Source organism: Camponotus vicinus, unplaced genomic scaffold, assembly GCF_025532165.1.
Source record: "Camponotus vicinus isolate PSW18456_S1 unplaced genomic scaffold, iyCamVici1.0 SCAF_8, whole genome shotgun sequence".
In the NCBI taxonomy this organism is placed as follows: domain Eukaryota; kingdom Metazoa; phylum Arthropoda; class Insecta; order Hymenoptera; family Formicidae; genus Camponotus; species Camponotus vicinus.
Genome location: NW_028141980.1, coordinates 16269212 through 16295810, shown reverse-complemented (window position 1 = coordinate 16295810; position 26599 = coordinate 16269212). Strand labels below are relative to the sequence as shown.

Sequence of the window (26599 nt, the reverse complement as noted above, 5' to 3'; positions counted from 1 at the left end):
ATATAAATTCTTCTCCATAATAATTGATATAGACACACACACATGATGTATGTGATGTTTTAACTTCTATATTCATCGTATTTATATCTCCAAATAATTAAAATCACTATTTTGAATATTCCTTTGAACTGTAATATTCGCATACTTCAAATTCTCTCGGAATGAAAAAAAAATGTTTATTTAATTAATCTCGATTTTGCTCCATTCGTATGTTTATTGAGGCTGCTCCCACAGTTTAAAACAAAAAAAATATCAAAGCAGTACATATATAATTTCGAGTATATAAATTTATCATTTATATATTTGACTTTCTCTTGATTAAATGAAAATTAAAGTCCTAGTGTGAGAACATACCGGAAATCGGTGCTGGTAAGCTGGAATCCGCTAGTAGGAGGCAGGGGACTGTCCGGAAACAAGTCTAGACCCTCGCCGACGCTACTGCTGGGACTAGACGTGGGCTCAGGTAACAGTCCATTCCTCAATGCTTCGGCGATCTTCTTCGAGCGACCGCGTCGCTTTTCCAGACTTCCGGTACTCTCCATGGTGGTGGCCCTGCAGAGCAAACGTTACTCTTGACGCACGTTACTCTTGGCAGTCGAGACGAGAAGCGAAAAGGTAGGCAAGTTGTTAACAATCCAGACTTACCTGCGACGAGCGGATTTGCCTGGTTTAGCGTCGCGGTTGATCATCCACCAGGAACTCTTGCCGGTGCCCTCGTTTTGCACTCGCATAAACCTGCTGTGCAGCGACAGGTTGTGACGTATAGAATTCTACAAACAGAAAGAGTAGCATAATTTATATAATAGAGCAATAGAAGGAGACTAAGTTTCTTTAATCAGTAGAATCAGATAAGAATTAAATAATAGTCTCGGCTTGATTTTGTTGATGAGTAATCAATTTTTTTATAGGGAAGTAAAAATATGATACGATCATTAAAAATTTTCTATATTATAGAATAATATAGAGAAGAGTTTTAATATTGGAAGATCTTTTTCACGTGAAAGGTTTAAAAACATATAGTATACAAGAATATTCAAAAAAAAACTTTAAATGCCCATTTCCATGCAAATTATACGGAGAATCTGTATTATATTTAATATGTCCCGTAATCTTTATCTAAAATAATAGGGAAAAGGAGCATCCGTACCATCATGCGTGACATTTGTGCGAGGAAATATCGTATAGGAAAAAATCAATTCGAAGAGTGAATCATAGAAGCGCTTTATAGTTCCCCGTCGCCCTCCTCCCCCTACCTTCTTTATTAGGCAAATTGAATCGGTTACAAGTCGGGTCTCTTTTCCGAAAAATTTCGGAAAGCTTCTACCTTAATACGAAAGTACCCGTGTCGCGAGGCGATAACAATTTCCGTCTTCGTCTCCCGGTGCGGCAAGATGGAAGATACTTTCAGGCGAAAGACACACACGGTAGGAGACGGCGCGATAAATAAAACTGGCTTCTTCAAAACGGCCGTTATACCACGAACGAGACAGGCGGAAGTTGAGCGCCAAGTACCGCGAACAACTTTCGCAAACTCGTGCCACGGCGTTTTATCGTTTCGTTAAGTCCTAAAACAGACTCGCGAATTGTTAGTCTTTAAATAGACAGAAGATATGATAAAAATGTCGTAAAAATCTATTTCCATCGACGGTGTCTTATTATTATTTTATCATCCCTCGAATACACATATTTAGAGAAATTCTTTTATAGAAAATGAATATCTATATCTATCTCTCTACATTTATCTAGACGAGTATTTTATGTTTCCACAATTTTTTATTATATGCAGATTTTGGTAAAAATCATAAAATTGCAAAATTTATCATGCAACTGCTACGTTTCAATCTATTTGATCTACGCGCACCGGGCACTTTGACATCCAAAAATTTATAACGTGGAAATGTACGCGATGTATTTCTTTATTGCCAGAAAGAAATAGCTCGCCATCATGACGCACGTCGCATTTGCTGCTTCCACCCCGCGCAACATGTCCCTTTCAATATCAATTTACGAAAAAAGGGACCCACATATCTTCTTGCTGGATCCACCCAGAGTAAATTTAGCTTGTAACGAATATCGTAGCCGCGAATGACTGTATAACAAATAGAATAGAATTTTGCGAATGCTTCCTTCTGATAAGCTCGCTGAATTAATTGGTCACAAATGAATCTTGCGACGAAATTGAATCATTACTTTTATTGCAGTTTATAGAATATTTTCTCGCCTTTACTCCTCGACGATTTTCTCAAACTTGGCCAATTTTTGAATATCCATAGGATGTAGGATGAATATGTGGGGAGAATATTTATCGACAAATTCGCGAAAAGCTGCTGGCAGGGATACTTTTACGATCGTCAGCGTCAGGCTTCCACGACAAACTCATTCAGGGGACAGGCTACCCCTCCGATGAACCATTCCAGTCGCGAGCTGTATGGCGGGACTTTATAACCCTATCATCTACCCGCCTTTATCGACACTACGTTCCAAAGATGAAGACGTTTTTGGCGCCACCGTTCTGATTTTTTTCATCGAGTCGCCGAGTTTTTGCGAAGAATTATATTATTTGCAGATTTGTAGATCTTATAGTTGCTACTTGAAAGAAGTGCCGTTTCAATCCTTCCTATATTTTCATGTTTTAAAAAAATAATGCTATAAAATATTCTAAAATAATAATTTTTAATCAATTAATTACATAATTCACAAAAATATAAAATAAGTTAAAAAAGGATATATCTACTATTTATTATATAATCGAGATGGATTTAAAAATTATAGAAATATTTTGATTTTAAAATTAAACTAATGCAATAATTATCTAATTTAAGCAAATCCCTGACAAAAGTATTTAGTTTGCTAGGGTATTTACGATAAAATGTTAAACAATTGGATAATTCCAACTTCAATAGAATTCACAAAAGAAAAATTTCGAAACTGATAAAAACTACAAAAGCTAAGAATCAGATAAGAAGATGCTGGATCCGACATGCTATTGCCGTTCTCTCGATGTTAATTAGAATTATGCAAAGTACAACTATAGCTAAGAAGTCCCTTCAATGTCGATCAACTTCAACAATATTTAATTAAATTTTCCATCTCTATTCATAACGTAACTAGAAAGATATCGTTTAGAAAGAGAGACGCTCTGCTCTCCGAGGTTAGTCAACTTGAGTCTCAAGATAGAGATCACTTTTCGTTGATCTCGTGCGACGCAAGGAACTTCATGTTCTCTTTCTCTCTCTCTCTCTCTCTTTCCCCCTCTTTCTCTTTTACTCTTTTTCTTTTTGGATTCCGACTGCGACTCCGACTACCGATAAAGCTCGGCACTTTCATCCAAAATCCCTATAAACCGCGAAGAAACAGTCCTCGTTGTTCGGAGGAACGGGAGAAGCGCGACAAAGAGCGCGACAAGATCGAGATGAGGACGAGTGAGAGGAGTGGTTTTTATCTCATGTCCGAATGGACTGTATAACGCGCAATTTATAGGACGTATATACTCGTGCTTCTCGTATTCATATGACGGCATTCACTAACGCGCCGTCGGTCAAGATATATGTGATAAGAAACGCCGAAATCAGCGCGAAGATGAGACGTTGGCGAGCCCGATTTAATCGCAGGTCTTCGACATTCAAGGTCCATAGGGCACGGGGTGTCTGGCAAACAACCGCGTGTCTTTGAAAATTGTTCTTATTGTTAAAGTATCTTATCTTTTGAAGCAAGTATACGTTATATAATTTAATAGTTGTTGTGAGTATATATTCCTTTAATATTCAAATTGGTATAGAAGTTGATAAAACATAATACAATTGATAAAAAAAAAGTGATAATATCACATGTAATTTTTTATTTATTCTATAGTTATTATTGTCCTTATTCTATAGTTATTATTGTCCTTATTTTCTGAAAGGAAATATATGCTATACAGATGATGATTGCGAATATATATTCCTTTAATATTCAAATTGACGTAAAGTTGATAAATTATAATTAATAAAAATGTAATTAAAAAGTATAATTAATAAAAATTGTAAAAATGCCACATATATATTAGCACAATTACATGGGAATTTTTCATTTTATTTTATTATACTTATTATTGCAGAGAAAAATAATCCTGCAAAAAAGCACTGTTCTAATAAAAATAATAATTATGTTACACTGATAATTACGTTTATCGCGCTTACTTGATATTAATACTCTATTCGGAGAGAAATTGGTTTATTTTAGAATTTGGAAAAAGCTCTAATTTTGGCACCGATAAAGATATCCTCGTCGCGCTCTGACATACGCGCTTGATATCGCGATGTGCACACAACGCGCTTGTGGAACGAGGACAGCATTCTTGCTAGCGATCAATTACATCTCGGTTTCGACAGATTGCAAATGGCCTTTCCGATACGGGGAATGCGGAAACGAGCGGGCGATCGCTCGTCACAGGGAATTTGCGATGATGATTGGCGGCGGTAGCCAAGGAAAGGGACGGTTTGAATAATAAATCACGATCGTTAGGTAACTACAAGCACGGAAGCTTTAATTCTTAATGCGTCTGCGGAGACAGAAAAGGAACCAGGTCCGGCCTGAACGAACGATTTGTCTCGATTCGCCTCGAGCCCCGATGATTCGACATGCATTCGCGATATACGTACGTCGTTTTCTACCATCGAGCACGAAAAGAAACCGGGAAATCACGTGAAATTCGTGAATTCGAGAACTGAGAAAAATAAATTTATTTTTTTTTAATTTCTTATTAAAATAAATTTACAAAACATTTAAAAACACTAAAAAAAATAAATTTTTTTATTTTAAATCCAAATTTCCAAATTTGATAATTTCTCTTTTTTAAAGATAGAAACATTAGAGATTGATACAACACTGAAAAAAGCAACGTCGATAATATATAATTATATTGCTTGTATCAATAATACACATAATAAAAAATGTAATATCAAACATATATTAAATACATTTTCGAAATATGCAAGGATATAAATTCAAATATTGATAAATATAGCATCATTAGTTTATCCAAGAGATATAAAGATATGCATAAGAGAAACCTTAATTTACCGTATTTTATTTTTCGTATTTTTCTGTCTTAATAAGTAATAGTGTCTATAAATATCTCGTCATATTATGATGCGTTTTGAAAACATGCGTGATGGGAAATGATTATAGATAGCAAACGATTATAGATAGTCGTATAATATCGTGAAAGGAAGCAGGCTTCTACATCAATTTTTACGGACGTGGTTTTTATCTTGTCATAGCGTATCTTACGACGCTTCTGTAAGTCTTTCTTATCAGAAGAACGCGGTTGCTAAAGTTGCGGTTTGCGGACAGGTCTTACGCGATGACTTTCATCCATGAAGCCATGAAGATACCTCATAACCGCGCTCGAGATAACGATAAAACATTCTAATGGAGGATATGCATTAAGTAATTGTTGTTTTTGACATAACTCTGTTTTCTCTCTCAAGTGATTATAAATTTAAAATCAGAACGAGAATTGCGCCTTCCGTCAAATATAATTTGAGAAAATGATTTAATAAATGGCAATAAATCATGCGAATCCGAGATATCGTACATTAAAAATATTATAATTGTACGATCTCTTAATGCTTCGCGCATATTTAATTGCGTTGAATATCGATTAATTTAATTATACGCTTTTTAACCAGTTCTCGTTTGCAAATAGACTAAGTGAACTTTGTTGAATGAGTACTTCCTAAAGTTAGATAAAAGCATTTCATTAGTAAGGCAATAGAGATTTTTCTTTGATCTCGGTTTTTAGTCTACAGTAAACTCGAGTTCTCTCTGAACTTACTTCTCGATATAACTTAACAGAGGTATCGCCTTGCGAGGATTAAAACTCTACCGCTTTCTTATTAAGAAAATCGCGATATGGTCCATGTTTAATTTGATCAATCTCACTTGAAACTTTTGCAAGGCTATCGAATTGTATATCTAAATAAATCCTATTTAATTTTTTATTTTCACAATTGGCTGTAGCGGTCTAATCCAAAAAATTGATAAAATTAATTTCAAATGATTCATTGACACAGAATCAAATTTTGTTTTCTAAACAAATAATTTAAACCGCTGATGTGTAGTAACCTGTTTAATTTGGCTCTCAATTTATTTGGATTTACTTTAATAAATCTTGGTTTCTTCTTCGAAATAACCCTCCATGCTTCTATGTTTATTAATATAACAGTTGTCAATGTCATTGGAAAGTTTGGCAGCGATTGCGAACGTAAAAGCATGCCGGTCGCGAAAGAGGAACGATATCGTTTTACGTCGGCGGCGACGTTTGTGCTCTCAGGTGATTAGATGATGACCGAGAACCGATCACATCCACAAAGACTGCCAACAAGACCATCCCACCAATATATAACTCTCTCTTTCTCTCTCTCCCCCTCTCTTTCTCTCTCGGTATACATTAATTCAATTCCATTGACGAGCCCAATTTCGTAAAAAGCATTTGCCGAACGATCGAAGAAGGATCGAGTGTGCAGTTGCTTATGGCCTTAGACATGTACACATACGCGCGCTCGCGTATGTACACCCACGTACCGCCTACCTGTATGCACTTTAGCCAGGCCACTCGTTTCGTGATGACGTAAAAGTGATCCGTTACAAGTGGCGCAGCAAGACTTTGCTTTTACATCAAAAAGATGATTTCATTTTTCCAGCTATAATTATTTTTGAATTAAAAAAAAATCACAATCTCTTTTTTTACGCGTACTCAAAGAACCTATTATATTAAACAAAAGGGTGTTACTTCCGCATAATCTAGTATTTGTCTCGTTTTTATCGAGAACGAAGTGATTTTGGCTTCTATGCAAATGTCGATAATTTTTATCGCGAAATTTTGATTCATATTCTTGATTTCTTTTCTCAAGGGAGAAAAAAAGAGGGCGTTAACTCGATATTCCTCCACCGGTTGGCGAAGGAGCAGTCGCGAATTAACTCGCGAACGAGACCAAGGGGGGCTTCGATTAATTCGCACAGAAACCGGAAGTCACGAGTGACCGAGCGAAGAAGTAAAGCGGATTCCACTGCTCGAAAATTGCGAGCACTCAAATCAGAAATCTAGATTGCCGGCCAAATGCAAGATCGAATGGCGTACAAGCGCTCAATTCGCTCGGTGATGAACCGGAAGGGAGCTAGAGAGAAAGAAAGAGAGAGGATCGAGAAAGCGAAAAGACAGTTTTTGAGGGGGAGAAGAAAAGAGAAGGAACAGAAAGCTTTCTCTCTCTCTTTTTTTCTCTTTCTCTTTTCGCCAGAGAGAAAGTATGGGGAGAGACAGTGAGCCAATTCACTAATCCCGATTTCCGATCGCGTACGTCCATTCGCGTATTTACGTTAACAGCTTCGATCAGTTTCCTCTCCATTTCCTTGCTGCTGGATATAGAGGGGAGGAAAGACTATCTTCGTCTCGGCCGAATCTCGTAGCGATTCGCGGCACTCGAGATCTTCTTTAGGGAAGTTATATTTGTGCGAGTTTCGCGGACGCGATCGTAACAGATCGCGGGGTATATCGCTTTCGCCAGAGTGCGTTTCCCCAGAACTGAATGTTAACAGCGTTTTTCGGGAAAATTACGAGGAGGTTGGCATTCGCGAAATCGAATGGACAAAATCGGAAGAAGTAATTTCTCTTAAGTGAAGCCAGCCATCTCTCTCGTCCGAATCAGTATTTTCAAATAAAGCTTCAATGTTTGATAAAAATTCGCAATCGTATAATTATGAGTATATGAGAACAATTTATTTATTAATTTGTGTATTACATTTTAAATAATTTATACAACAATTAAAATAATAATATTTATAATAATTTAATATATAAGTTATTATATATAATTTAATATATAAGTTATTATATATAATTTAATATATAAGTTATTAAAAAAAATGTATATATGGAATGAAAAAAAAATTCTTTTCTCTTACGAGATAAGTATAAAATAACGTTCTCGAGTAACGTATAAAAAACCGAATAAAATTGCGATATCCGAAGAACCTAAATCGAAATGCGCAATATCTTTCTCCCTCCTTTCGCTGCTACCTACATAACTTCTCGAGAAGCGAAAGAGACAGTTGTCTCTCGCGACGAGTTCTCGCAGGATTTAATCCGCGATGCTCGCGGGATCGTTCGTCTCTTCCGTCACTGTATATCATAAATACAGTCTCGCGATTCCGCACTATCGGAAAGTGGCGGTCAATATTAACCGGATCGTCGCCGGTAACTGCGCTGGCGACGCGCTCCCAATAAAGTCTGAGAAAAACTACCAATCTTCCCCGCGGAAGCGAAACGGCGGAGGGATCCGCCCCTCTTCCTCGACATTCGCGGTATCATCGGGCAAGATAAAGAAACGCTATATTGTAATAGCCGAGAGAGCTGAAAAATTTCGAGATATCCCGCCGCAGAAGCCAGCGGCGTCTCCCTCCTTTTCCCCTCCCATTCCTCCACTTTCGGCGGTAATAGATTCCTTTATCGACTCGGCCAGTCTCGACCGTGCTCCAAGGTCTCTTTATCGCGGCCGGAATATCGACAAATAGAAAAACGCGGGGCAGATATCTCGATTCGGAAAGTTCGAAAGTTCGCGTCATAGGTGCAGATAATTGATCGCGGTTCGCTCCCCAAAGTTTTCCCCTTCAAATCAGAAATGTGGATGTACTCGGGGTATCCTCAGCAGAATCCCATCATTAAAAAATTGCTCTTTTTAATCTCAATTAATGATCCTCATCGCCACTTTAAATATTCTTCTTCAATCGCGTCCGGGTAAATCATAAAAATTATGATGTATAATAATTATTTAAGCTTAAAATTAAGATCCACGAAGAGACACAGGTATAAGATAGATCAAGATAAATATCCTTATACATAATTAAGATGAAAATATACAGCGAGGCGACTGCTCCGGAGTAATCTTCCTCGGCGACGAGGTGGAAGGGTTAAAAATGTAGACCCCGGAGACTCGTCTGTTGGACGAATACATGTACGATATAAGGAAAGGAAGGACGCGGTTGCAGAGGGACGGGAAAGGCTTTCGCTCAAATTAGATACGGGAGATTCCCGGACTTGTCGGCGCGCGCGCCGATTTCGCCGCAATTTATACGTGGCAGTATTTTTGCGCAATTTGTGCCGGTTATGAGGACGTGGAAGCACGAGATGGTTCTACCGTGAAAAATATAGCGCGAATTTATCGCGGGAGACCTACGTCCCCCATCGCTTCGTATCTCTCGCTCTCCTTCTTTTCTTCTCTCTCTCTCTCCCGTTGATAGAATATCCATTATTCGTCACTGTCGACGGAGCTGAAGTTACGAGTCGCTCCTTCGGAAATTATCCATAGCTTACGAGCAGAGTCGCACGAGTTTCTTTCAAAGGAAAAAAAATTTGAATTCAAATAAATATATAAATTGAAGAAAGAATTTGTGAGAAAAGGGCGTCGGAAATCATCGATTTTTCTACTTAAATTCGATACAGCGGCGAAGAAACGAAGAAGTGGGAAAGAGATGGAACACTTTTGCGAAAAAAAGGAGAGGGTGGACGTAGATACCTCCCCTTTATCGTTCGCAAGACAATTTCTTGCGAGGTTGACCGTGGACAGCTTTATTCCTCCTCCGCATTCTCCGCTCCTTTGGACTTGTTCCCTTCACCCCGCCGTTCACAGATTGCCATTTGCTTCTTTGGAAATCCTTTGGATTAGGTTAAGTTAGGTCGAAAGCACCAGTGGTAATTTACGCGTGTTGGGGCTTGATGGATACTCCCGACGCCCATGCGACGTTGCGACGCCCGGCTCGTCGACGTCGAATTCTCCTAACTGTTACAAACGAGTACCGATTTCGAGAGTACACGCTGGGACACGATTATTGCTCTTTTTTCTAAGAAAAGAAAGAACAAGTTGGTCGAGATTTGAAAAAATCGATCGATGAACGCCGTATCTCCGAAAGCTCATCAGCGTTTTAAGTTTCTTTACATAAGCTCGTGATAAGGGTGATTAAAATGATTAAAAGTTCGTTTGAGGAATGTCTCAATATCTGTAAAAGAAGATTAATTAATATAAAGAAAGATATTAATTTGTTTAGAAAAAGAAAAAAATTAAATTTTATAAAGTAAAAAGACACAATTAACATTAAATTTATTGAATTTAATTTGGTAGCTGGATTGCTTTTTTTTAATTTTTATATTAATAGTCTTTAAGTAGAATTATATATATATAATTAATATATATAATCAAAATTAATATAATATATATGATCAAAATTTCTAGGATTTAATGTTTCGTTGAAAGTAGCACTAATGTAATCTAATTGACTAATCTCATTCCCTTTCCAATCGATCGGACTTATTTTCTATTCCAGCCGGCGACGTATTCACTCAAGAACTAGTTACGTAAGAGAGACACGCATTTCAGACTTGTATTTTTATTAGACAAACTTAGCATCGGTCAAGATAATCGATCAAAGTAAGCAGGTGCGTTTACACGTGCTATGCTATATGCTAAAAATTGATATAAAAAAAATATGTTTTAGCCGAAATTGCCAAAGTGTGTGCCAAAGAGATAACGATTTATAGGATATTTTTAGATTGTCAGATGAAAACAACATCTGCAGTAACGTACTATCTATATGTTTACGATATAAGTTAATTAAGAAAAATTCTTTATATATTCATACGATAAATAAATAAGTTATTTGCATCTCGATTTTATGTGTTTTATAAACGATTATTTCTTTCAAAAATATAATGAAATATTTAATGCAAAAATCAATAAAAAATGAAAAAATTAATGTAAAAATGGAAAAAATGTCTTAATCTTATCAAGTGGAGAAAAAGATTTAAAATGTTTTCTTTGGATTCCAGATTAATTCTTGAAATATGCGTATTAAGGCGAGAATTAATAGCTGATAAAAAAAATAAGAATATTAAAAGATAACGTGGAAATATGTAAGAGAGAGTATGCATCTTGAATTTAATCGTCACATATTAAAACGTAGCTGACATTATCATTTCTTACTGTTTCGAAACGTCGAGAATCTCAGCGAGAAGCCGAGAATTGCATCCGTATCAGGGATGAGGCACCTTATCGACGCCGATGTAATCGGCTGCAGTAGCGACGAGGGGGCTTATCAACCTCGTTTTGCCATCGAATGTAATTTTTATTGCGCCGCGCAACAGCGATAACAATTAACGGCCACTGAAACAATGGATTACGGGGGAGGGGGAGGTGGCGGAGACCGCCTTAACCACCCCAACCACAACCGCGCAGCCGACTTTAATCCGAGTAAGCACAATCGAATGGCTCTTGATGTGTGTGTGTGTGTGTGTGTGTGTGTGTGTGTGTGTGTGTGTGTGTGATTTTGTGTGCGTCTCAATCGGATATCCGGATAGCTATGCGGTAAAACGAGCCACGGGACCCTGACACCATTGATAGCGATTCCGCTGCTTGTCTTAATCTTTCCCCCCGACATCGTCGTCGTCGCCGTCGTCGTCGTCGTTGACGACGTCTCGAGATCTCGCTCTCATCCTCTCTCTCTCTCTCTCTCTCTCTCTCCCTCCTCTTTACCCTCCACTTTCTCTCTCATATCGCTTGGTCGAACGCGGGAAATTTCGTTCCACGAGAAATGACGCGGCAAAAAAATACAATATTCCCGATTGCGCGCGCGAATGAGAGAGAGAGAGAGAGAGAGAGAGAGAGAGAGAGAGAGAGAGAGATCCTCCAATTCTATATAATTCTTACGTATTTTTCGTAAACCGTTCGCGCACCTGTTATCGGTTGCAAATGCAATTTCATTGTTATGTATAGACCTGCAAAATATAACTGCAATCTCCGCGTTGCGGCGCTTATCGCGATATTTATTCCAAGCTGCGTTATTGCTCGTCGTGAGCGCAATTGCATTTCTTTTTTTCTTTTTTACAGTAGAGTAGATGAATACGCCCTATCGTCTGCATACAAACATTATTTCGCGGAATTAATATCTAAAAACATTGGCGGTTTTACGCTCTCCCTCTATTACTCCGCTCTTATATTTTTGTTTAATAAAAACATACATGCGCACTTTTTCCCTTTTCAAGGCGGTTTTACGCTTCGTCGGAGGATTTTGGAGAAAATAACGCGATTGTGCCGGTTTTACTTTCGACTTTTGTCGAATTGAAATCTAGGACAACGTCAGACTAATTCTAAGAAATGTCGCACGACCGCAATTCCGCGCAAAAGATTCGATGCCATTGAATTTGTATCAAGTAACGCGTTCCAGGCTTATCGGAGTGTCTGATGACTTCCTGATTGCGTTGCAGTTTCGTCGCATAACGACACGAACTGCGACTATCAATACCGTCCGAAAAATCATTTTCGTTCAACCGCGTGAAACGCAGTTCAAAGTGCGCACGAGAAAATTTTTAAATAGCTTTTATTTTCGTGTCATAAATAGCGTCGTGTTCTCAATATATTTATTTCATTTCACGTAGAATAAATTGTGCGCCAACAAACAAAGTTATAAATGCGAAATTATCTTAATGCGATGCTTTATTTAAATTATGATATAAATATATTCCATTCCTATTTTGCTACATCTATTTAGTAGACAAATTTGTCAGGAAATATTATCATTTGTTTCAAATAATCAAAACACGAATTAAGCATCAATGTCAAGTCACGCTACTGTTATTAAGTATTTAGATATAATTACAAGAAGATAAAAATTTTACCGGTCTCACGGAAAACTAGTCGCTAATTTTGCACGTTGCAGGTGTTGCAGAATTTATGTTGGCATTTGAGGTATCTCCCGAGATTCTTTATTATTGAGTAAATGCGTCTTGCGTGCAATAGGCAATTAGGACGTGACATTCCTCGCTTGCGGAATCGCTTGCAGAGTTCTCTCGGTATCTCTCGGGAAGGCGATTAATTCTCTTAAACAGTAATATTCCATTAATCCGATGATAAACGGCGCACGGTTATCTCCAAGCTGATAGGTTATCACGACGCTTAGCGCGATTCGATTGACGGAAAAACTGTTTTTCTTCATCAACATTTGAGATCGATTTGAGAAAACAAGACGAGAACATGGTCGCGGTCAGTATATTTACAAAAAATTCAAATTCAAGTTCAATTTATCGCGATTAGATATAATAACTATTGAAAAAAATGTGTATTTGTCTACAGTTTAGTCAAAAAATTAATTATTAAATTTTATATCTAGATTTTTAATTTTTAATATTTATTTTATTATTATTATATATTTCATTTTTATCATTATATTATTATTATTATGATTATTATTATTATTATTATTATTTTATTATCATTATTTTATTATTATTATTATTATATTTATTATTTTTTTAAATATTTATTATTAATATTTATTATTAATTATATTTAACATTTTTTATTTTTAATCATCTTTGTCAGGATGAATTTAAAAATTGCAACGAAGCACGTTATACAGTTTTCGCGCAAATATTTTATCTATCTAAATGCATCTTCGATATTCGAACTACATTCCTTGTTATTCTGTATAAAGCTCAATTTATCGGACTTGAAATTATTTTTACATGTTGATAAATTCATCAATTTCTACAACGTTCGTTTATCGTTTCCCCTGAAAATTCTTTTCCGAATACGGTCCTGCCGAGAGTCCGCAAGACGACTGCAACGTCGGTTACATCTCCGGTTGGGAGTCGGCAAGTGGGTTAGCCGGCAAATTCCGTGTCGTAACCTTCTTTTCCGCCCGGTAACTCCAAAACAGCCGAAAAACTACGGACGTATCCGTCTTTGGGCACGCGACGATCGGCTTTTCGTGAAATCGGAGCTTTTCACGTGATCGCATGAATCGTATATGTGTGCGAATGTGTGCGCGGACTTGAATCCCCAATCTCGCAATTATTATGCTAATACGCGGGAGTAAAGCTTTTGGGTCATCGGATTCTCGTCCAGCGGACTTCCGCTTTTTCGGACTTTTTGCCCTCCATTGTCCCTCGTCTTACGAAACTTGGATCACAATGCGTTATGTTCGCGAATTCTGCACACGCGATCGTAAAATAAAACCGTATATATGAATTCTATCGGCATTTCATCTCCGTCTCTCCATCTCTCTCTTTCTGTCTAAAAGCTTTTATTAATTATTGAAAGAATTTTTAATAATTCTTTAGTATATAAACATTTTTTTAACATTTTTTTAATTTGTCTAAATGCATTTAGTTCGTTATCATTTCTTTAATTGAAATATTTAAGTATTTAAATCAAATACGTCTGTTTCATCAACTACAGAAGTGATAAAAAAGCCAAACGCATTTAATCAAATTAACGACTTTTCCTGAGTGTAAATACTGCGGAAATTTTCTAAATTTTTGGTAGCACACTTCGCGCCTCTAAGAGAGAGAGAGAGAGAATGTTTGATTCCAAATATAAAATCTGCAACTAATAAATAATTAAATAAATTGCAATATAACGAGTGACAGTAAAAATAGAGATAGTCTCTATCGTTTCATATTTATCGAGCGATATAGACATGACGTAAATATTTCGACATTTCGTAGACATTTATTTTCTGGATAAAAATTTTTTTCGAGTCTCTATTATGGATATTTCACTTTCAGTGGAGATGGTGAAGTTTTCGACGCGAATCTCGCGAATTTTTCGACTGTCGTCGTCGTACGACCACCCGTTATTGAATGGAATCTCAAGGCTGGCAACGCGTGCGGACGTTCGATATTTATGTGATTGAATTGTGGGTGGTGGCATGGTTGGTGCTAGTGTGTGGTTGGTGACCTATCGGGGAAACCGAGCGATGCGAATCCCGTGATTTGCGAGCTCCGGCTTTCGCTCGCCCTAACTCGGGCCGGGGTCGCCAGGATTCTTAATCGTTCCCCGATCGACGCAACGGCCGTTTCTTGCACCGATAAAAGCGGCCGCCGATTGCGCAATCTGACAATGCGACGCGTAGATTATCGCGGTTATCACCGATGGGTTTTTGCTCCGAAAAAAAATGTGTCGCGCGATAAGCTTTTTTCTATCTCTCTCTCTTCCTCTCTCTCCGCCTCGGAAACGAATGGCTTTCCGAATCCATGCAATATTCATGGCTAAACGCGAGTGTCTAGCAAGATTTGCCACGTGCGTGTCCTTGTGCGAAATTATTCTCAAGGCGATTTTTACCATAGATTCGTTTCTATGGACATTAAACTGCGTTTGACTTCGAGTTGGAATTATTCGTTGAAGCGAAGAAATTTTACTAATTCCTCTTTCTCTCGATTTTTACAGAGATCAATTTGATTATTAATTTTTATCTAATATATCTAATATGTAAATGAAAAAGGGAAAATATAAACGATCATCGTGTAATATTTTTAATTACATGCCAGACTCAAGTCCCCGGTTCGAGTGTTAGATGATATCCAGTCTTGCTCGCTTGGCCCTCAGCATCTCGTATGAACGAGGCTTTTTTCGGGATTAAAGGAGAAAGCGGGTCATCACGCCAGAGAGGAGGTCGTATGTCCTTGCCACGCGGTCGTACGTTTCTTCGATGCCTCTCCAGAAAGGAGAAGGACTTCTCGTCGATCCCTCGTCTCTCTTTCTCTCTCTTTTTCGGGTAAGTTTTGTTTGATTGATAGCAGGTCACCTTCTCGCTTCCCTTCACTCCCCTCATCGTCTTTCGAGATCCGAATTTTCTCTTTTTTCTATTAACAAAATCCTCATCCCCGTGCTTTTTCGTCCTCTTTTCGCGAATCGGATACTCCTCTCGCCGAACTTTTTGCAGACAAGGAACATGTCCTCCGTGACAACACCAGATTCGATACGTCGGAGATTGTGCTGATCGATTCCGCAAATTGTGCCGTCGAGTGGCACGATTAGCGCTAATCCAAACGAATAACCATTATATTTGAAACATTAATCATTCGAGGGAGATTTAACACATATCCTTCCGCTCATGTATTACTGAGCGTTCTACGCGATTTTGTTCAAAAATCATCGGCCAGAAATATTTTAATAGACAGCGATCATATATATCTTTCGTGTTTTACACACACAATCGTTTTTCGCGAAAAAAATGTATATAACATACTAAGAATTTTTTTTATAGAATTATAAAGAAATATACGATCAGCAAATTCTCGTCTCTCGAAATTTAAACAGAAAGTTCCGCATAAATTACAAATGATACCCAGAATGTCGCAAGGTACATAGCTTATTAAAAATTGCAATTATCTCCGGAGCTTCCGAAGCGTAAAACGCCTCGATTTGCAAAAACAAAGTTAAACGAGCGGTATCGATTCCAGAAGACAGCGCGCAAAATAGGCTTCTATTATATCTCCCGACCGCATTTCCGGCTCCTCGTCCGGATCAGTAGGCAGGAGAGACTAGTGGCTCGTCCTCTCATTGCACCCTTTATGCACCGCGCTCAAATCCCGGCCGGGATTTTACTTTTTCATCCTTTTTCGCGACGCGCGCTCTCGCGCTCCTCCTCCTCGTCACGCGAAACCCTGTTCCCTTTATTGCACACAACTAGTCCGTAAACTCGTCCCTACCACGCCAGGCCACGATAAAGGTCTCCCCTTTGTCGACGATGATCTATTTTTACCGGCTGGCCGATCTTAGCTCGTCGCGAAAAAGCGCTAAATCATCTCTCCGCAGGCGCGCCTCGTTTTATCTCTCCCTCTGTATCTCTCTCCCTTCATCCGAGCGATCAATTAGCTCTTCGTCCAAGTCAGTCATTTCATCCTTCGCCAATTAACAAACTAGTCGTCAAGCCGGGGATCAAACGGTGTGGCATCGAGAACGACGATCGAGATTCCCTCCTCGCTTTGCCATCGACGAAGCTAAATAAACTCTTTCGAAAGGCATTACCTCGGCTGTGATCTCGGGCAATAAAGATAGTGCGACTGCTCTTATCACTCATCTGTACTCTTCCCCCTCCTCTCTCTATCGTATATTACTCTTTTCTTCTCTCATGCTTGCCGGTAAAATTTTCATCTTATTTCTACATCGACGTTTTTCCTTCGCTGCTGAAAATCGCGCTCTCCTCGAGCTTACACGAACGAAAAATTTCTTAGAATAATTTCACCTCTCGTTCGATCAATCTCTGGAAAAGCGCATTTCCTTCTCGAGATCATAAATTAAAAAAAAAATGCAACAAAGGATATCTCCGATCTATCTTTTATGAGTGTCGCAAGAACAAAGGTAGTTTCAGTTTTCGCGAGTTAATTCCAAGGCAAAAAAGAAGCGAGGAAGAATCTCACAAATGTCACAGATCCTCGGATTCGCCGACACTCGTAGCTCTCTCCTCTGCATTTTCCTCGTCGCGCTTGTTTGATGGCCCCAGTTCCTCTCATAGCTCTTCTTAGCCGCCTGCAGTTCTTCTTGCTGCAGTTTCTTCGCGACGGCCGTTCCGCTCGCTCGCGAAGCGAGGCTGGATAGCCGAAGGAAATGTCCCCCGCATTGTTATATATAATGCTGTATACACGCGCGAATATCTCTTCGCATTAAAAGCACCGACGACGGTCGATTCGGCGGCGACAGATTAATCCCATCAATGTGCGCGATTTTTCACAGGCCGCGCGTCGCGGAAAAATAGCGCAAGCTTCTTTGTCTCTCGAAACTGGAATAGTGGAAAAGTGTCAGATTTGTTAAATTAAGTTGCGCGTTTCTTACGTCTGGTCGCACCGACGAGTCTAATAAGGCTATTTCGGCGCAATTCACTATTTTATTTCATAATCCATTTATACGAATGGTGTAAAGGAAATTTAATGTATTAATTATAAAAGTTTGATCCCCTCAAATATTTGATTCAAAGAAAAGAGGACACGAGGCAAAATGTCGTCTTTAAAAAATTTTAACGATCTTAAAATTTATGCAATTCAATTAATATTTACTCGAGAGACATAAGAAGCTACATTATAAGCTTTCTGGTACATTAAAAGACGTTCAGAATTAAAGTATCACCTTGTCCAGCTTACGTCTACTTTAAATGTGAAACTCTATTTAAAATTGTGAACTTTACGAATTATAGACTCGATCTATCTATAGCTTCCTCCCTCTTTATTTCACTCTTCGCTCTAGTTCGGAGAATTTCATTAATTAGTCCGCGACCATACAAGTTTGCTCGAAACATCATCTGGGTGTATCTAAAGAGTTCGCTTAATTACATTTCTGAAGTTTAATTTCGAAAAATACCTCAATTGCCCATTTCCCAACAACTCGACGACCATCGACGTGTCGTCGATCGAATTTTTTTCAGGCCTCCATCGTCCTCCCTTTGCCGTCCATTCGTATTCGGGGACGGGGCGATGACGAGCGCGCAAGAGGGGTGAGGAGGGAGGAGAGGCTCTCTCTCTCCATCGCCAGATACACATTCGTATCCGCGGGAAACGCGGAAATGCTGCCGGCGCGACGGAAATTCGCGATTTGTAAGCCACTTGGACTTTCGAGCATCCGAAACGATACCTCATCCGCTCCCGCTCCTCCCTACCATCCCCTCGCCCCTCGCTCCTCATCTCGCTCCTCATCGCCGCGGTCCGTTCCTTCTTACGAGCCGGCCAAACAACTCCAACACGGATTTACTGGGGAAATTTCGCCGACGGCGACAAGATGTAGCAATAAGAGCCACTTGGACTGCACTTCCCAAGACGCACTAACGCGAATTAAGCTACTCGGAGTGGAAGAATATGGGGTTGTTACATCGAAAACGATTCCTTCTATCTCTCTCTTCTCCTCTGTATTACTATATTTTAATATTTTCCGAAAAATTGTCTCTCACGGAACGTTACTTTTACATCTAATGCATTGTTTACCCATCTCGATGGCTTAAATCAATCGAAACTGCAAGACCTGGTCGCTTTAATAATATTGATCAACTCGTTCCTCTCAAACTTTGCTGAGTTGCTTTTAAAAACTTGCCAACCGATCTTGCTAATCGAAGGTAGCGTTTCGAGCTAGATTCGATGATTCTTTTTAAAGACGGCGTTAATGGGAAAAGCTTATCGAGCAAAACGAGCATGCGACATATGAGCTGTTTATTTTGAAAGTGGTAGTTTGTTTGTTTTGAAAGAGTCCAATTTCGAAACACCTTGAACTTAAATACGATACTGCATCCGTATCCGTATACGGAATCTATTTCGATATGTGTGGCACGTGCCATTTAAAGATTTTCAAGATTTCATCGGAGTGTTATATCACACGTTCCTAATAATTAACTCGAGACGGCTCGTTCAATCTGGCGATTAATATTCAACACGTGAATAAGTTGGATCTCTATCGAGATTTTTATGCCAATCCAACTTATCGCTCGAGATTTAATTATCTCCCTTTATTCGTAGCAGCATTTCATTAAACTCTCATCACGGAAACTTTTTTTATATATGATCCCACTTTAAAAAATTTTCTCAATTTCATTCAAAAAATTAAGACATACAAGAGAGTGATTTTTATACTACTTCATATATTATTTATTTATTATCCATAATCCGTCTCTCTGCTTTTGATAGCTTCCAGTTGTAGTTTTGTAAGGTGTTTTCTATTGTATTATAGTGTTTTTTTTTTCCGAAAAAAATAATTTAATTTGCAATTAACAATTACATTTTTTTTTTTTGAAACAATTATGTGTTTTCTTTACACCAATTGATTCCTCTCATTATTTTGTACATAAAAGTATTAAGGTAAGATAATCGAAAAATGAATATTTTACAAGATATTTTACGGTTTATGTAAAATTAAGAAATGATTTCAAGCCTCATAACTCGGAAAGTACTTAATGAAAACTAACTTAATTATAGTGTTTTGGAAAGCTCTCGAGATGAACTACAGGAATATGCAAAAGCATATAGGGTGTCCCATTTAAAAAGTTGGAGGTGATCTTCACGTGATCTTCAGGTGACTCTTCAAGGTCAAACCAATGGTACCCTCTTATGACCCCCTCGAAACCATACAACTTTTGTCTGAAACATTTTTGTCTTAAACTTATGAATTTTGAGATATTTCAGTGCGTAGATTAAAATGGCCTATCCTGTATATTAATAATAATAATATAATATGATCTTTTGAACAAGGAGTTATAATATAACAACATGACAACGAAAAATGAGAAAAAAATAAAGAAAATAAGAATAAAAAAACTGGATTACACCGTAGGATAAAACAAAATTAATCAATAAAATAAGACTCCACAATAAAATAGAAATAAGCTAAACTAAACCAAACTGAACTCCCATAAACTTTGAAATTAACTATAAGAATTGGTATAACAATACATTAGCTGTTTTAAATTCACGTAAAAAGTTCTAAATTTCAAATTATATAAATCTCAATCTTAATATATATATATAATTTATTATTTATATATTTTACTATTTCATTTTATTCTCTGTACTATAACTAGCGATGTTTTCTATGCCACGAGATCGAAAAAACCTACTGAAAAGAGAGAGAGATTCAACGTAAACTTGAGAAAAAATGCCACAAACGGCGAAAACCCCCGCCAAAGAACCTTGTCAGGTACTATTCTGCTCTCTAATCGGGTTCGACAAAGAGCGATCCGCTCGTACCGGCGACGACGAAGCTCGACTGACGCGACGAGTACAAAAATATCGATCGCACGCAGGATACGAGACGGCGATCAACACGAGACGGGATGAGAGGAAGAAAGACAGAAAGAGAAAGGAGAGAGAGAGAGAGAGACAGAAACGATCTCGCTGCGCGCGAATGCCTCAATTGCATAACGATGCACAAGTTGCATCGAGTATGCAGAGGGAGAAGGAGAGAAGAAGTCCGAAGGAGAGAAATCACCTCGGCCAACCAAGACGAGGAGAGGCGAGAAAAATGGAGCTCGCAGAGACCGAGGACGCCGCGATGAAGAGAACGAGGGAGAGAATCAGAGCGAGAGAGAGACAGAGCGATAGAGGAGTAGAGGAAGAGAGAAGATTCTAATTGAGATCAATTGCAAGCGAGCCAGGGTCAACTCACTCTAGACTCTAGTACTCGCGACTACTGCGCCGACTCTGCTCGCTCGGGCGTAGTATATTCGCGCGAACTCGCTCGGAATGCCGTTGCGTAGGTTGCATAGCAAGTGGCAGAGAAATTGGGGATCAATTGGCAGCGTTGGCCACCTCCCGGGCACCGTGAGAATCGACCGCGGCATCGGGCGATTCGTACCTGATAGCGCGAACCTGACGCCCGTGGACTCTGATCGATCGCTCGTCCAACGGAAATCGCGTGATCGATCGCACCTGCCTGATTAATATCGCTTCGAATTTTAGGATTTGGAGCGTTTTCGAAAAAAAGAGAATTAACGAGCAGAAATTTTCAAAGAAATGTTTCAAAGAAATGTGAAAGATAAAGTAGTTTTGCATCTTTTAGGATTTCCTAGAAGAGGAAAAGAAATTGTAAATAAATGTACACGATAGTATTCATTCTCTTGAATAACCTGTACATTTATTTCTATAAATTGAGATGCGAAGTACATGTCGGAAGTAGCGGTAACACGTTAAATGCATTATCCGTAGAAATTTTCTAAATTTTCTTAATGAAATATTAAATTCTTAAATTAAATGTGTCTGCTAGCAAGTGATTTATTCGATCATGTAGACTTCTTTCACACGAGACTGATTTCATTGAAACAAGTATTGCATTGCTATCTCTTAATCAATATGATATATTGTTAATAATTTTACCTTTTGTTAATTTAACTTTTAATTTTGTCTGTTTAATCTAAATATCCTGCATATTAATTCAAATATTTAATTTTATTTACAAACATTCTTTGATTTAAATCTTTATATTTTTCAAAATTAAATCTTATTATTAATCGCTTACTTTAATATTTCTATTTTATATGTATCTGCTGATATATCTTTCTGAACATTTCCCTTTTTTATACTAACAGAATTTCTTTCCCATTTATTCTTTAACAAATAAATAAATAAATTAAATATAAAATAATGCATTAATTCACAAACAGTCATAAGTTGTAAGATTTCACATATTGCTATTTTTTTATTTATAAACCTCCCTAAAAACAAACCGTCCCTAAAAACAAACCTCTAGAGAATAGAGAGAAAAAAAGAGAGAGAAAGAGAAGAAAGGGGAGGGAGGGAGGGGGGGAAGTTAGGACGAAACAAAAAGTGTTTCAGCCATTCTGACGCAAACTGTATATATGGCTGTTTCTATAAATGTTAAATAAAGTTAATTGAACTTTAACTGACTTTCTGTTCGTTTCCTGTTCTAAAAGGGGACGGGAAAATCCATTAGCTTTAACTAATATTTATGAAAACTGTTCAGCGAAAGTTCATGGTCTTTATCATTGTATTTATATATACACGATAGAGCACATCTCTCGATTCTCTAATTGTTCTTTGCTTGCTCGAATTACGCGAATAAGCGAAATGTGACGTAAGAGAGAGAAAGAGAGACTAAAAATTTCCTCTCACTGTTTTCGAAATACCCTTTACGCTCAATCTGCGGCGAACCGCATTCAAGGATTTGCAAAATTTATGATTTGGCGCGGTATCGCCACGGAGGAAACGGAAGGCAGTGAGTGATGAATAGAGTCGTGCGATTTAACAGCGCCTTGAAGTTTAAGATCGCAGAACGGGCACGAGGAAATAAGAAGACGCGAACAATGAAAAGTCGTGCTCCTCGGCGAGATGGTGAATCGCGTCTGAACAATATGACGTCGAAAATCAAACAAAATGTTCCGCGTTCCCGCAATTTTATATAAAAGAATATAGGCAGAAGCAAGTGCAATTATAATAATAAGGAAGCACGGAGGGGAGAGAGACGATTGGGGGAGAGGAATATATTAATTTCACAATATTTCTTCCTCTCGTGTGTCACTATACATTTTACCTCGATTTAAATTACTTGAAAATTTCACCTCTCCAGAATATAAATTTGCTTTTTGAGTTGCAAAAAGTAATAATTTTTCAGCTCAAGACCAATTTATCTTGATGCAATAGACTAGCTGAAACTTGGAGAAACTTGGCGATGACATCCGCCCTCGATCATCGGGGGATGAAAACGTTTTCTGGGACGAATTCTCGGAGAGAACACTCGGCGGAAACTCGAAAAATTAAGGTTTAAGCTGGCCGAGTTAATCCATATTTCTCGTGATCATGAGGCGAGTAACAGCTGACCCAGATCCCTTTGTCCCTACGCTTCAAGGCCGCTCGTTGTACTTCGTCCGGACGGACGGGACCAAGTCTCTTAATTAACGAGTCGCGCTGCGCGCTCTCATTAAACGTAACTCCGCTTCCAAAATGGTTACTGCGGTATAACTAGCTCTCGCTGTCGCGCGAATAGTTGTGCCACTTAGACGTCGGACAGCCAGCGCACGAAATATTTCCCGTCTAACAACGTTTTAATGTTTTAATTGCCGAAACAAAGAGATTTCTCTCCGAGACTGCGTCACATTTCCCATCTTTTTTCTTTCTGACAGATCAAGTATGCGCGCATCGATATCGTATCAGCGATTTTACTTATCATATATTTCGATAACAAGATAAAAATGATTAAAGCACCGTTTTTAAGAAGATTTTTAGGTCCGTATTTTTAGGTTCCTATTTATTCAAAAATATGTTAGCTTGATAATAATAATATTAATAATGATAAAATTAATAATAATAATATTAATAATAATAATAATAATAATAATATTAATAATAATAATAATAATAATTAATAATAATAATAATAATGAAAATATTTCCTCTTTTTTCCTCCCTCTCGATATAACTCATACATTCATGTATGTCGCTAAAGAAAGCATGTTGCGGCAAATATTTGGAATATTCGGATTAAATACGTAGGAGAACAAATTTGTACACATTGGTGTAGAAATTTATGATCTACCTAGACGATTACGACGTTCTTATTATTCTCTCTCTCTTGATTTCTCTCACTTTTCGTCGAGGATGAACGCTTGTCCATCGACGCGTCGCAACAGTTTCGAGCTTCTCTCGCGCGAGCTTTATTTCATTTCCTGCCTTTGGCTGGCCGACAGCTAAGCCGTCCGTCTCTCTTTCTCGCTAGCTCGACTCTCGGAGTCTCGTAGTCGCGAAATTGAGGGAGAGAACGCTCTCCTCTGCGGCGTGGTGGCTGTTATGAATGCATCGTGGGGTAATGGCGTGCCACTAATAGTTCAACGAGTCGTTCCTCCTCTCCGCCTTTCTCGTTTCTTTTCACCCCGCTCTTTTGCTGCTCTTTTCCGCAGCTTCGTTCCACCTCTCTCTCTCTCTCTCTCTCTTTCTTCCTCTCTTGCTTCGCCTTTCGCTTCAGCGCCGCCGGCGAGTCCGTAGCGAGTTTAAGATGCACGGTTATGCTTCCTTTATTTTAAATTACGAGCTAGAGCCGTTTATGACCGAAATGGGCAAGAGCAGCGTCACCGAAAGGGAATGAGATAGGGAAAGAAGATGGGAAAGGAAGGGAGGGAGGGGGAAGAAAAAGCGACGATTCGCCGCCCTCTCGTCGAACTCGTCCGTGAACTCGGAAAAAAGTCGATGAGAGTGAAACTTTTGATATCTTTGACACTGATTGCATGCTCGGCTAGTTGAACATCGGCGTTTTTATCCCGTTTCTTTCCCGAACGTCTTCTACCTTCCTCGCCGATCTTCGATATTAATGCTTCGCGGCTCGATCGTAGTTTCTGTCGAACGATCCGCTGGAAAATTATATCCCTATCGAGATGTCATTTGGTAACCGCAAAAAAAATTAAGACTAACTGTATGAATGGTGGAAACATGTTTTTAAAAACGAATCATTGGAACTCGAAAGGAGTCACCTGGTGCTTGTAGAAAATTATGAATATTATGGCTATCAATAAAAATCTGATAAATTCAGGAATTTCAAAATTAAATATTATTTTGGACGAAACAGCCTCAGACCCTGATTCCGAGAATCTCCAGAATTCGATCTTCTGGTTCGCGATTATCGAATGATCTGGCCAGTCTCGTAGCCTCCGCCAGGAGGCTATTACCCTCGAGGAAGAAGAAACACGAATCCAATCGACATCGACTCCCAACTCTTTAATCACTGACGCGATGTAACCGCGTCAAATTTGGGATTCAGATGCGGCCACCGCGCCGGTCGTCTTTCGTCTCGACACCTCGACATCGCCGCGTTTCCGTCTCCCCTCCCCCTCTTCCCCTCTCTCTCTCTCTCTCTCTATCCCATCCATTTCTTAGTCTACCCTTAGTCTACCCATCCTCTTCCACTTGCTCGAGTTCGCGAGAGGAGATCACCACTTCTTCGAGTCGCTCGCGTGCACGAACACGCGCACTCCCGTGCTTCGCACGTATACATCGAGAAGAGAGGAAGAGGGGACGAAAGGGGGACGAAGCAGGGGTGCGAGAGCACGAGTCGTGGGGATGCGCGCCCCCCGAAACCACCATCGAGCACGGCCGACGCCGTCGACGCCGTCGACGCCGCCACCGCCGCCGCCGCCGCCGCCGCCGCGACGCCCGGCGCCGCCAGACTTTGGGTTTCAGATTAATGGATCATTTTTCTTCCCTCGACTCGACGCTCACCTACCCCAGTGGAGTCGGAGCGAGATACGACCCCTTCTGCGACGACGACCACCTTCCTGCACCTTCGAAAACTTCCATCTTCCGCTCGCGCGTCTTCTCGCTTCCTCCGTTCCTCCTCGAACGTTCGTTCCCTCCCTCCCTCCCCTCTCCCCTTCACCTCCCGCCGATTCCCTTTCCCGGATTTTGAATGCATCCATCCCGCCCCCTCTCGCCTCCCCCGCTCATCCCGTCTCCCGACGAGCTGCGTGTGCGAGATTCCGCGAACCAGTTCCGCGAACTTTGCTCGGGGATTATATGGGGAAAGGGTGGAACTTGGAGACGCGCTCGATGGACGGACGCTGGATCTTGATATATCTTCTGGAACGACGATCGTGCGCAAAGAGGATCGCAGGATCGAAAGCTCGAGTGCAAAAGCTAGGCAAATCCACTTTTATGGGAGGACGAGGGGAAACTGGTCTACTACATAGCGTTTTAAGGTTCTACGAAAAATATTTATGTAAAATTCCATTTTATACATTTCGTAAAATGTGTTTCCTTTTTATTTTTCGATGAAAAAATGGATGTTGAAGTATCTCAGTATCGTAATATCTTAGTCTCACGAGAAATCTTTTACATCGTAAATAATGCATTCTACACGTGCTTTCTGGCAAAGATTATAACTCTTGATAAGTTTAATCAATTTATTATTACCGCTACATTAATTTCGTGCGGTTTAAGTTACATTTTTAACCCTTATATTGTATTGTTTCTTTTTGGCATTTTCAAAATGTACAGGGAAGGTATTTTTATCCGATACGTCTTTCAAAAAATTGAGAAAAATTCATACGCCTTCTTTGATGTTTTTAAATAATAGCTAGAATAATAAATTTGCAAAATAATTGGCTTTAATATATTTTTCACAATATATGAAGCGAGATGCTCAAACAGCCGAGAACATTGGTGGGGTCAAAATGATCCCCGTATAAGAGTTCATTTGTTAACGTCAAATATCGAAATTAATGCCTCTAATTCTGATAAAATTATTTCTGTTTTAAATATCGAGAAATGTACACAATTTTCCACATCTATATTTTGTTTCTCGAAACAGATCAC

General features: G+C 39.0%; 2 protein-coding genes across 6 annotated transcripts in view; one reads left to right on the top strand and one right to left on the bottom strand.

The window, feature by feature from the left end:
- The window catches only part of Gukh (NHS actin remodeling regulator GUK-holder), a 259977-nt gene that overhangs the window by 58776 nt on the left and 174602 nt on the right, over positions 1-26599 (top strand). The gene's annotated exons all lie outside the window — the stretch shown is intronic.
- The window catches only part of Foxo (forkhead box, sub-group O), a 163695-nt gene that overhangs the window by 52921 nt on the left and 84175 nt on the right, over positions 1-26599 (bottom strand). For all 4 annotated transcript variants that reach the window (XM_083107242.1, XM_083107241.1, XM_083107243.1 and 1 more), the window contains exons 2-3: positions 646-770; positions 355-552 (exon numbers count right to left, since the gene is read on the bottom strand). In XM_083107242.1, the coding sequence (XP_082963368.1) occupies positions 355-552; positions 646-770 (323 nt within the window). The remainder of the gene's footprint in view (positions 1-354; positions 553-645; positions 771-26599) is intronic.